The following is a 13568-nucleotide window of genomic DNA, read 5'->3' as shown; positions in this document are numbered from 1 at the left end:
GAGATAAAATTTTTTGTATTCGTAAAATTTTCGACACAAGCGTCCACAGGTTTTTCTTAAAACCAACATCTGTCGATCAACTCCTACTCTCACCTCCACGTGGTGAACATCGGGTGCCTAGTACCTCAACTGGAGATTGGGTTCCAACCCCAGTGGAAAGTTGTTGGGGGCAGCAAACGAGAGAGGTGGGGAGAGGTGTTTCCACTAAGGCACCTCTCCTTATCCAGACGGCAGCGGAGGAATTCCCGAGATGGAATCAACGGTGGCGTCTACGGTTCCAGTAAGGTTGAACTACTTAGTGAACACCTTATAGGGCTTCTTCGACTTATTCGGAGCCCAAGCCTGTAAGGAGCAGTTTTATCCGGCTATCCATCCTTGGAGTTATACTTAGGATCTGGCCCTCCAGGTTGGAGGTTGTGCGTCGGGGTGACTTCCTGGCCACGTAAAAGCTTTCATAGTTGCGAAGCACCAACAAGCCTCGGATATGGACGGATTTACTGTTGACAACTTCGGATATGCACGTGGAATTTTAGGTCCTTAACAGACCACGTGCGGCCGAAGAATTAGCAGAGGCCCTAGAACGATATAAAGCAGATATCACAGCCATCCAGGAAATACGATATGATGGGCCGGGCAAAAAGAGGATGAATAACTGCGATATTTACTATGGTGACTGCTACCACGAAACCAACACCGCTTATTTGGATGCGGATTCGTCATTGGAGTCAGACTTATGCAAGAAGTATTGAGCTATAGGTGCATCAATGAGCGCCTCATGACCATACGCATGAAAGCTAAATTCGGCAACATTAGCCTGATATGCGCGCACGCCCCCACAGAAGAGAAAGACGACAACACCAAAGATATGTTCTTCGAGCTGTTAGACAAAACATATGAGCACTGAGCAGTGCCCTAGCTACGATATTAAAATAGTCCTGGGCGATTTTAATGCCAAGCTAGGAAGGGAAGACATCTTTGATGGAATAATCGGGAAGAACAGCCTGCACGACAACATTTCCGACAATGGATTCAGGGTCATAGGTTTTGCTGCGGGGCGAAACGTCATGGTAGCCAGTACTCGTTTTCCACACCTCTAAATCCACAAAGGAACTTGGACTTCTTCAGATCAATCTACCGTCAACCAGATTGACCATCGACGCCAGACACGTTTCCAGTTTTATGGATGTACGAACTTTCCGAGGAGCTAACATCGACTCGGACCACTACCTCGTTGTAGCCAAGGTATCACTTCGGATTTCCAGACCCAAGGCAAAACAGGGAGGTGCTGGGAGAAGATATAACGTCGAACGGCTAAAATCGCCAGAGATCGCCAAATCCTTTTCCGACCGAGTTACAAGTAACCTCTCTCGAAGTTCTCTGCCACCAACACAATGTATCGAAAACCAGTGGCAACATTGCCAAGATGCAATCAGAGAAGCCGCCTCTGATGTGCTGGGTTTCAAACAGCCACCAACAAGGAACCCCTCGTTTGATGAGGAATGTCGGCAGGCAAATGCAGCCAAACAACAGGCACGCAAAGCGGCGTTGCATAAAAGGACGTGAGCTGCTCGTGAGCTCTATGAGCAGAAGAGGCGAGAGGAACGCCGACTTCTCAGAAGGAAAAAGAGAGGGCATGATAAGCGTGCGGTCGAAGATGTTGAGAGGTATAAAAGCAGGAATGAAGTTCGAAAAAATCATGAACAGGTGAAAGAAATTCACAGGTACATAAACCTAGAACCGAAGGCTGCAAAGACGAAAGTGGAAACATCATAGTGGAACCGCAGTCAATGCTGAGGATATGGAAGGACCACTTCTGCAGACTGTATAACGGCGACGAAGAACTGAATTCCGCTGTCAAGCAGGATGATCTATTCAATATAGACCACGAATGCCAACAATCCCGTCCTCCCGACTTAGACGAAGTAAAGATTGCCATATCTAAGTTGAAGTCTAATAAAGCCGCTGAAGCGGATGGCTTGAATGCCGAGCTCTTTAAAGCAGCTGGAGATAATTTGGTTAGGAGCATGCACCAACTTATCTGTAAGATACGGTCGGAAGAAAACATGCCCGATGAATGGAACCGTAGTATTGTTTGCCCGATCCTGAAAAAAGGAAACCCTCTAAACTGCACCAACTATAGAGGAATAAGTCTACTTAACATCGCCTATAAAATCTTCTCTGCCGTAATATGTGAACGTCTAAAGCCCATCGTCAACAACCTGATAGGTCCTTATCAGTGTGGTTTTAGACCAGGAAAGACCACAGTTGATCAAATATTCACATTACGGCAGATCCTGGAAAAAACTCAAGAACACCAAATCGACACCCACTATCTTTTCATCGATTTCAAGGCCGCATATGACAGCATCTACAGGGACGAGCTGTATAGAGCCATGTCTAGTTTGGCATCCCTGCCAAACTCGTCCGTTTGTGTAGGAAGACCATGGAAAATTCACGCTGCTCCATAAAGGTTGGAAACAACTTAACAGAACCTTTCGATGTCAAAAAAGGTTTAAGACAAGGTGATGCGCTGTCATATGATTTTTTTAAGAATAGTGCAGAGCTCACACATCATCCCTAGAGACACTATCTTTCAAAAGTCTGTCCAATTACTGGCATATGCTGATGACAGTTACATAATCGGAAGAACACAGCGTGATGTCAATGGGGCTTTTGTGAGTATTGAGGCAAAAATGGGTTTAACGGTTAATAAGGGCAAAACAAAGTACATGCTGTCGTCTAGAAAGGACATACAACACCGACGTCTTGGTCAAAAGTCACCATCGACAGACGTTATTTTGAGGTAGTCAAGGACTTCGTCTATTTAGGCTCCGCTGAAAACACAGAAAACAACACCAGCGCTGAGATCAAACGCAGAATAACTCTTGCTTACCACTGTTTCTTGGGACTAAGAAAGCAATTGAGTGGTAAAGTCCTCTCTCGAGGGACCAAAGTGTTGCTATATAAGATCCTTATTATCCCCGTCCTGCTATACGGTGCAGAAGCATGGACTATGACAAAAGCGGATGAAAGCACCTTGGGTCGCTTCGAGAGAAAAGTTCTTCGTGTGATCTACGGTCCCGTATGCATCGAAGGGGAGTGCAGGAGAAGATGGAACGACGTGCTGTTTGGGCTGTACAGCGACGCAGACTTAGCCAGAAGAGTAAAAGTCCAACGACTAAGATGGCTGGGTCACGTAGAGCGCATGGAAACCAATGCTCCGGCCCGGAAAGTCTTCGAATCCGCACTCGCGGATCAGATGGCGCGCACAAGTGGAAGGTGACCTCACCCAACTTGGAGCGCGAAACTGGCGACATCTAGCTAGGGACCGAGCTAGATGGAGAAGTTTGTTGGGTAAGGCCCTAGTTCACACAGGACTGTTGCGCCACCTCAAGTAAGTAAAGTAAGTACAATTTTCGACGTGACAATTTTTTTAAAAGTTTTTTTGATTAATAGAAAACAACTTTAATTACATTTTTTCCAAAAATAAAATGGTTTGTTATTACGTTACAATATAAAATATAAAGTTTAATTCAAGACTCTACAGTTATTGGTTTATGTGATATTTAGGGTTAACCAAAATGTCCACTTTTTTTAAACTGCTATGTTAAAAAAAACCACGCACGCAATTTTTTGAGAGCCCTTTATGCATATTGTAACCGATTTTATTTGCATAATGAATTAAATTAGAAAATTCGATGTTCAAAGTTAAACTACTTTCTTTCTTGACATTTAACAAATAATTGAGTTATCAAGTTGACAGCGGAGGACTTTCGGAATAGGGATAAGCAAGATATAAAGATAGTAGAATTAAAGTAGGAACCTTAGCGACAAGCTCAAGAGAATTGTGAGAATGTTGCCAAATTAACAATCTCAAAGCGGAGGTCATTGGGAAAAGTGAAGAATAGAGAAAAACTCACACTATGAGTGAGGAAAAAACGTTTTAACTGAAAAGATGTTTTTTTATGAACCTGGTAACAAAGATCTTTGTAGGTATCGGTCAAGAACAAAGGAATACCAGCGAGCTTTCGAGGCTTCTGAGGCACATCCATTGCTCAAAAGCCTGGTTAAGTCTTTTACCTTTGGACCACAACGACCAGTCTATTTAGTTTTCAAAGTTAAAAATAGATTCTATAGCGACAACGACTTCAACGCCGATCGAAAAGCAACAGTGGCCACTTTTACTTTGTTTTCGGTGAGTCTTGAACAATTTGATTACACTTTAAAATATGAAACTTACGCAAGATTACAAAATAAAACATATATCTCGTACTCATCCCGAATAATTTGATACGGGGATTAATCTTTAATCACCGATACTACATTTATAAATATAAATTTATTATCTTTGCTATAATTTTTGTTGTACTTTTGTTAAACTTTTATTTTATATTTTATAAGATATGAAAGTAACTTAACTTAAAATCTAAGCAAGAAAAATAAAGAAAATGAAATTTAAATACACTAAAATGAAGTGGTAACATTTTTCTATAAAGAGTTGAGTGTGACGAAATTTAAACGATGAGGAGAGGCTAATAAGAGACATCAATATTAGGGGTCGTCTAGGCGAGTAAGACGATAATGGAAGGGAGGGTGAAAACGTATTTTTTTTTTTGTAACGATTAGGAGGTCAAAGAACCACCCCAACCGACGAGCTACCAACATACCAGCACCAACCTTAAGCCCATCAAATTAGTTACAATCTTTTTGCATTATTATCTGTATAAACAAATTAATTTGAAGTAGATATCTCTACTGTTTCTTGAGCTATGGACGACGAAAACAGACATCTTTTTAAAAATCTTTTACTTCGACTCTAGGGACCTTGAAACGTCGAGAAACGTTTAAATTTTCAATTTGACAAATCGGATCAAATTTGAAAAATCGAATCGGAATATTATGTTAAATTAATAAATGTCACGTCTTTTTCGTCTCTGCTTTTACACTCCTCGTCAACTGAATACGCACAAACATTTTTGAATATATTTTATCCATTTTTTCCAAACAGTGGTGGTTATTATGCCATCTGTTGATGGAAGCAGTTTTCGTAACATATAAATAACAGAATTTCAAAGTTGTGTCCAAAATCAATCTTGAGTTTTTCCTTCAACCACTTCCAAAGTGTAACTTATGCAAAGTAGAAGTTTTTTTTGACTCAACTGAATAGATAAAAAAATTAAAATTGGTATTGGATTGGAATGAAACAAGTTTTTGTTTAAGCTTTTTAACGTAATTTAACGAAATATCGCTCCACGCTAATTTGATTGCAGAAATTAAGGTTTCTTTGTCTTCGAACTGAATTTAAACTTGTTTTTATCTGAAAAAGACACGTGATACCATTCTTTTTTCCAACCCATGTGAAGTCTTGAAAAATCTAATCGCAACATTTTCCGTCTCTCGTCAAGGTGGTTTTTTTCTTAAGTTTCATTCGTTTAAGATGGCTTGAGTTGTTGATTACTCTTAAAACTGTTAAGCAACTTGCTTTTACGCCTACTTTTTGTTGTATTATTCCCGCAGAATCAGAAGAATTTGATGCACATCTTAAAATTCTTCGTCTATCAGCAGCTGTTGTTGTTGTTTCCTTACCCTACTTCATGTTTTTGCCGCATGCATTTTTATTTTTCAAGTAAGATATAAACTACATTAAAAATTCGGCCAACTTTATCAGAGTTTGGACATCCAGCTGGTCTCTAAGTAAATCGATTTTAGCTTTTTCAACATTGTTAAGACAAATAGATCTAATCATTTTCTTTAAAATTTGAAATCAAGAATTAAATTTTACTGAAAACACTAAAATCGTTAATTTAAACTGCCAAGCACTCCAAAAAACTTATAAACAACGAAGAAAATGGCGTTGTACCTATTTAATTGACTAAAAAAAACTCCTACTTTGCATATAAAATATTTTACAAGTGGTTGAAGAAAAACTTACGGTTGTTTTTAATAATTCATTCGGAATTATCTGATTAACATCATAGCGGAATAGTTATCACCAACAGATGGCATAATAACCATCACTGTTTGGAAAAAAATGGATAAAGTATATTAAAAAATGTGTGTGCGTATTCAGTTGACGAAGAGTGTATTTCAACTCAATTGATCTTTACCTCCTTGCAACTATTTATACCTACTCAAATCTAAGAAACAAAGGGTATGATACTAATAAAAATAGAATACAAATTTTTACCCCATTTTATCTTTAAGGGGTTTTTTAATTGGCATGGGTAGATTTTGACAGTCTGTGGTGGCCATTTTGTTTTTGGTGACATCTGTCAAATCTTTCGTTTATTATTACACGATTGAACAGCACGTTCAAATGATAAAACTTTATTATTCGTTAACGCAAAAGTTGCGCACGTTGCGCCCATTTCACGGTAGACGTGGTGGCGGTTCACAGTCAACTCCTGGAACGTTTAGTGGCCAAATTTCAACTTCTCAAATTTTTCGTCGGGGTCAAACAAACGATGCGCCGTTTGTTAACTGGGCTTCGAATCGTTTGGAAGAGAATCAAAATTTGGGACGAAAAATCATCTACGACGAGGTGCACTTTTGTATGAAAGGCTGCATTAACAATTAAAATTGTCGTATATAGGACAACACCAACCCACGCTATGTTCACTAGGAGATAATGCATCCTCAAAATGTTATCGGTTGGTGTGGATTTTGGGCAGGCCGGATAGTTGGTCCGTACTTTTTTGAAACCGACGCACGTAAGTGAGGCGGTAACTTTCAATAGCGAGTGCTAAATAACGATGATAACTAATTTTGTATGGTTCAAATTGAGCCATATGGACCTAGACGAAAGGTGGTTCCAGCAGGGCGAACGCGGCGCTACGGGCCACACGCCACGATTGACATTTTGTATGAACGATTTCAGGGTAAGGTTATCTCCTGCAGGGGTGATGTAAATTGGAAACCAAGGTCATTTGATTTGACCCTGCTTAACTTTTTTCTGTGTGGTTTCTGGATAGTCAGGAAATCTCTTATTTTAAATACAATTTGGTGATTATAAATGCCTATTCTTTTTAAAAAACAATATTGAATTTGTTTGTTTCCGAAGTTCGATGGTTTAAAAACACATACATAGGTTAACATTTTTAACGATTTTCAAATGTTAAATGTATACCAAAAATATTTGTAAAAAAAATGAAGAATATTAAACAAGTTTAATTAAAAAATGGCTCTAACCATTTAAAAAAAAGGGTGGGATTGGACCCACACTGATAACTTGTTATTCGTGCCTCTATGTCAATAAAAAAGTTCCGATTCAATATCAGTTTTTGCTATCGGGATTCTTGAGTCGAAATCTACTTTTTATCAGTTATAAGTAGTTTTTGTTGGTTTAATTTTAGATTTTTTTAAACGAAAAATTGTCAATTGAATTTTTCCTAAAAAAGTCCTTCAAGATAACAACATTGTTTTCCATATTATACAATAACTTTAAATTCTTTATTTATGTCGAACATCGGTTTTTAACATTTTTGTGTAATATTTTTCGATTCGTTTATTATTTTTAAGAAAACTGAGTTATATTTTTAGACAAATTTGACTAAAAGATTAAAACAAAATAGTTTATCAAATTGAATAAGTTTGAAGGCAATATATTGAATTGAAATATTTGTTATTCTTCCATGCACATGCACGAGTAGAATGTACTTAAAGTCGATATTTTTGACGGTTCTTGAGATATAAACGACGAAAAAAGGTATATCGAAACTTTGATTTTGATTCTAGGCATTTTAAAAAGTCGAGAAATGTCAACATTCTTAATTCGAAAAATCAGACTGATTACAATAACTTCCTATGGGAAGTTAATACCGGTCTCAAAACTCATATGAGTTATAAAAAGGACTTGTCAGTCTATGTGAGGGTAAAGCATTTATACATTCTTTAATCTTTTATACTTAAGAAATTGGATTTTGAACAGATTTTTTATATAAATACACTTATGTGTGGTTATTACTGCCACTCAATTAAGCCATAAGTTAAATCCGACCATTGAATATAGACTATAGTAAGGTTGAAAAACAATACTGACTATCTGACTTGCAAACAAAGTACTCAGGGATTAAAGCAGATAGTATGGAGTTGGAGTTGGAGCCGTCTGATAAAAGTGGAGGCAGGGACCTGTTTGGGAGTACAATTTGTAAATGAACTTGCTCAGCAAAAAAAATAATGTCCAAGAAACTATATCCTGGCCATCGTATAAGTGAAAACACAAAGGCACTTGAAAGCACTTGTGTCTTTGATTCTTAGATGAGCTGTTGATATTAATATCAGTAGTACCCTAACTGCAATGTAACAATAGTTTTAATAGCCTCGAGTGGAAAGAACACAGCAAATCAATAGTTTATTTTCTTTCGAAAACGTTGCTAACTATAAATAATATAAGAGTTGTACTCACGAACTTCATGCAAGCTAATACTTTCCATTGTGTTATAACCTCAGCCACCTGATAAGTGTACTTTTAGGTAAAAGCTATTTTCACTCTATCGTTCAAGTATTTATTTATTGTAAAAGCTTCTAGATTTTCGAATCCACATACATAATTTATATAAATACATTTCAAGTTCAAGTCAAGCTTTTTGATTCTTTGGGCATTTCATCGGATAGAAGATGGATTTTTTGTTTTATAGGACGAATCTAATCATCAATGAAGACTAGAAAATTAACTTCAGTAAAATTAACTTTTTACAGAATTTTAAATTCATGCTACACAGCTGGATAAGGAGACACATTCGTTGAACTATTAGAACACCACGATCTAAGATGATTTCTTTTAATAATATGTACTGCTAACTTTTATAGTCTATATTTGCTGATGAATTTTAGGAGAGCTATTTTAAATTTTATTGGAAACTAAAATAACAATACTTCAATTAAGTCAAAGATTGTTATCATTCCTGTTTAATAAGGTTTCAATATAGATCATGAATCCTTTACCGATAGAACAACGTTTCCGAATTGTGGAAATGTACTCTGAAAAACATAATTTTGTTCGCCATGTTCATTAAAGCACTTCGTCCATTTATAATCTAAAAGTCGTTACAAAATTATCATTACATTCCATAAAATTACTGTTTGGTTGCAACGTTTTATCTATAAGTGTTTCTGTTAACTGGCCTTCTTGAGCTATGTTAATAAAGTCATAAAAAAACATCCGAATTTACACAAAGTTTTAATGATATACATACATCCATTGATTTATTTTAAAAAATAATGTTTTTTGTAAGTTTTCAGAGAAAAGGATATTTAACAAACTTTCTACTCAAGATTTCTTAAAAAGCTTTGATAATTTGTTTTCAAATTATGTCACAAGTAAAAACTGTCAGAATTACAAAAAATCACGAAGAACGTCAATATTTTAGGAAAAAATCGTATTATATGAAGAGCTGAGGGGAAATTTTTGGCTTGAAAGGAAACCGGTTGATATTAACGTTGTGATATTCTTACCCTTTGGTAATTGATAATAGAAACATGTACTTTACACAAAAGTGCATCCAAAGTACTATGTTTCTTAACATTCAACGTCTTCGACTCGCTGGTCTCAAATATTGTTTCGACAGACGTGTATCCTGCAGAGGTCGGCAAAAATGCGAATTTTATGGATTTTTCAAACTTTTGGCACCGGAAGCCCTGGACGCCTAGATTTCCAAAATGTACATAACAGGCGTCTAGGTAGCCACGTTCTCCAGACATTTGATTAAAACAGCTGGTTTTTCAAGAAAAAAAAAACGAAACTCTTCGATACCAGAGTGTATTAAAAAATAAATTTGCAACTAACTGAACAGCTGTTGAGCATAATCTCCGATTGTCCGATTTGTCGTATTGAATATTTTGACGTTTCAAGGTCCCTAGAGTCAAAAAAAAGATTATTGGAAAGAAGTCTGTGAGTGCGTGTGAACGAACGTTCGTGCGTCCGTATGTTCCCAACGTTTTATCTTAGTCTATAGCTCGAAAACTGGAAGATATATCAACTTCTTATAAATTTTGTTATACAGATAATAACGCAGAAAGTGCTCTCAAGAGAATTGCGTTGGTGTTTTTTTTTTACCATAGCAGTTTAAAGAAAAGGTGAACATTTTGGTTAACCCTAAATATCTTACGAACCAATAACCCTAGAGAGTTGAATTAAATTTAATATTATAAATTGTAACGTGATACTCAAACAGTATGTTTTGGGAAAAAAATCAGATTACCGTTGTTTTTTTAGAAAAAATAAAAAACTTAAAAGAAAATTTAACAAATGTTAAAAACTTAATTTTCGACACAAATATCTTTTTAAAACTTAGTGATATTGGCTTTAAATAACTATTATCTTTTAAAAAATATTTAATATTTCGAATCGACAGTTTTCTTTGAAAAACTAAAAACCTAAAAACATTAACAAAAGTTTGTTAAAACTGATTTTCGACTCAAATAGATTTTCAAAACTTTTCATTTCACAGTAAATATTGTTTTCGGTATTCAGTAGTTTTTTTATAAGAATCCAACAGTCCGTTTTTTCATAATAAAATAAAATCTACGAAAAACAGTACGCACATTTGGTAAAAATTAATGTTCGGTTCTTGATATCTCGAAAATTAATTTCATTCATCCAACTTGTGAAAATTTAAAAATGCTACTGAAATTCATTTGATTTCGACTAAAAATCTATTTAATAAAACTAGATTTTCAATCTTAACTTATTGTAATGTACATCAATTTTAAGATATTAAACCTTAAGACACCAAACCAAACCGTAGAACATTGCGATAAAAGTCGTGAATACTTTATAGCATTTTATCAAATATACCATAAAGGAAATTTTTTGAAATGAATGAATGTTAATAACCCCAAATATGAAATTGTAATTGACAGATGCATAAAATTCATCCAACTGTTCAATATCGCGATTTAAGCCGCGAATGCTAATTTGTATGTTATCATGTATGTGTAGATAATGTCTTGAAATGTATGTCAATAATATTATTAGTCGAAGTTTAGCCAAGCTTTAAAAAAAACGCGAAAAATGTTGCGGTAGTTATTATTACTGTATCGATTTTTATATGTTTTCAACTGCAGACGTGATGTTATGTCATCAATTTAAAAACGCAATTTCGAAGATATTAAAAATTATCTTGGTAAAATTATTTTTATTTTGTTTCGTACATAATTATAATAATTAACAAATAACATATTTTAAATTGGGTGTTTTTTAAGTTTGGCTAAATTTCGACGAACGTTTCTGTTATCACGCTTCTTAGACTATCTACAACCTTAATATCAACAGGTTTCCTTTCGTGTCAAAAATTATCCCTCAGCTTTTAGACTATAAGAACTTTATATATTCTTTATTTTTTAACATCTTTGAGATTATTTGTAGAAAATCTTACAGCTATTCACATGCACATGCTTCGGCTACAAGGGACCTATTTTAATATCAAATTGAAAAATTTAAGAATAGCAACGACACTTTTACGAAGTTCCATTATTTTTAAAAACACTATTTTTCGACGTAAGTTTGTTTACTAGGCTAGTAAAAACAACGACAGTGTTTAAATGAATCAGCAATGAAGAATGAAGTTATGATTTGTGGAATACGAACAAATGTTAGAATAATTCTTAAGTTAGATTTATTTTACTGAAGTTAAAACTCACCCTTTAAAATTGAAAAGCAAACATCTTAAATATTCTTTAAGAAACGATATGATAAAATTAAGAAGAATTTTCTAGACTTTTTGGCTTGGACACGCAAAACATAAAAACATTAAATAAATCAAAACTAAAATGACTCTAACTTCTTGGAAATTTCCCATAAAAAAATGACAACCCAACACTTATATTTTTTTTAAATATCAACTTATTATTTTATTATTTCAAACAATTTCCTTTAAGTTCTTTTTGTCAAACAACAAAACATTTTTGCTTAGCAAAATCTTCAATACCATATTTATGCATTTTACTTTATTTGTGCTTTTTTGTTTTACACGACTATTTTTATTTTTAAGATTAAGTTTTGTTTTTATTTTGTTCAATTTATTTACATTTTTATTAAATGGTAGGTAAATAGCATTTTCTATAAAAGTTTTCAACTCCTTTGCATTTTTGTTGTTTAAATTTAAATTTTTGTTCAATATTAATTTATACAACTTAAGCTTAAGCCTTAAATATTAAGTTAAAACATTTATGTTTAAGCTTTATAACCATTATTAATTACTAATTTTTATTTTTGTTTTTTTTTTTTACATGGTAGCATTTTTATTTATATTTATTGCACTGCTCCTTAAATAATATATTATATACATTATCCATAACAACAAACATACAATTAATATTTAAATTTATAGAACTATAATTTACAAAGAAATATTTACAAGATTTATAGAAACTTTACAGATATTTTTTTACTTTTTTTTTTTGTTGAAAGAGCTTGTGTCCTTTTTTAAAAAAGGACTCTTCTGAGTTTGTCGCATATATACTCGCAGTAGTTTGGAACAACAGAGTTCATCGTCACCTGGAAGACATTCGCCATTTTTTCTTGGCCAATTTTACAAAAACACCACAATCTGTGCATAGATCTCAACAGCGACCAGCAGTCCCATCACCAGCCCGTTCAAAATGCACCGATAGCGTTCCAAATGTCAGACAGACGCTATCGAATTACTATCGTATGCCACCAGGAGTGAGTCGTTCTCCTCACTGCCACTGCCGGCGCTTTTCTCCAGCTCGTCAATCACCTCTAGACGGGTCTGCCGATGACTGATTTTATATTTATTACGTTTTATGAATAAAGTCCGGACATTATTGTTGTTGTTGTTACTGTTTGTGTTGTTGTTGTTATTGACATTGCATCCGAGTCTGCGACGATTTCTTCGACCTTTCGATCCATCACGGACTTCATCGTCTCCATGATCCAGGATGCTGCTGTCACTGTCTTCTTCATCGTAGTAGGCATCGTCTTCATCATCTTCATCATCGTCGTCATCATCGTCGGCACCATAAATGTCATCGTCGTCGTCCATGTCGAAGAGGAAGCATCCAGTTGCTAAGGATGTTGTGGTCTTCGCCTGCGAGTAGGAGGAGGAGGAGGATGGATATGTGGTGTGAAAGTGCTCAGAATCACTGGCCTTATATCATAGTTCTATTACCTCTGGGCCCTTCCAAGTGATACCGGCCCGTACTAGATTATAAAATCGCATGACACCCCACATCGCAAGAACCTGCAATTGAAAACAAGAAAAATGGAATCCAATGGGAATTATCAAATATTTAAAAAGAATTCAGTTTTGAGGTTGGATATGGTTAAATGAAGAGATTATGAGTTAGTATAAAATGGGTTTGAAGAAGATTTGTGTTCAGAGATTTGTGTATAAACTTCTTGAATTCATTAAAACTCTAAATTTAAAGTAGAATGTCCTAGTTAAATAATCCCATTATGTCGTTTTACCCAACTTCACCCTATTTTGCTATTCTTAAAGCAAAACTATTTGTTATGTTTTTTGAAGCTTTCATTTTTTGACACTTTACAAATAATAACCGGAACAATACAAAGTAAACTTTTATCTTTACCATAAAATAAACATCCA

The 13568-nt window shown here is 35.0% G+C and overlaps 1 protein-coding gene across 1 annotated transcript; it reads right to left on the bottom strand.

Moving 5' to 3' along the window:
• Window positions 1-11847: 11847 nt before the first annotated feature.
• On the bottom strand, window positions 11848-13225 carry LOC129941401 (putative uncharacterized protein DDB_G0287265). Its single transcript, XM_056050025.1, has 2 exons — window positions 13131-13225; window positions 11848-13049 (listed from the first exon to the last, which is right to left on the bottom strand). The coding sequence occupies exons 1-2, from the start codon at window positions 13191-13193 to the stop codon at window positions 12624-12626; spliced, it is 489 nt and encodes a 162-aa protein (XP_055906000.1). The 5' UTR covers window positions 13194-13225; the 3' UTR covers window positions 11848-12623.
• Between the last annotated feature and the right edge of the window lie 343 nt (window positions 13226-13568).

The sequence above is a fragment of the Eupeodes corollae genome, chromosome 1 (assembly GCF_945859685.1).
Source record: "Eupeodes corollae chromosome 1, idEupCoro1.1, whole genome shotgun sequence".
Taxonomy (NCBI): Eukaryota; Metazoa; Arthropoda; class Insecta; order Diptera; family Syrphidae; genus Eupeodes; species Eupeodes corollae.
Note: the sequence above shows the minus strand (reverse complement) of the source record. Positions and strands in the feature narration are given on the sequence as shown.

Coding starts and splice junctions, on each gene's coding strand:
- LOC129941401 (XM_056050025.1), bottom strand. CDS start 13,193: ATGTGGGGTGTCATGCGATTTTATAATCTAGTACGGGCCGGTATCACT. Junction 13,050..13,130: donor TCACTTGGAAGGGCCCAGAG/GTAATAGAACTA, acceptor TCCTACTCGCAG/GCGAAGACCACAACATCCTT.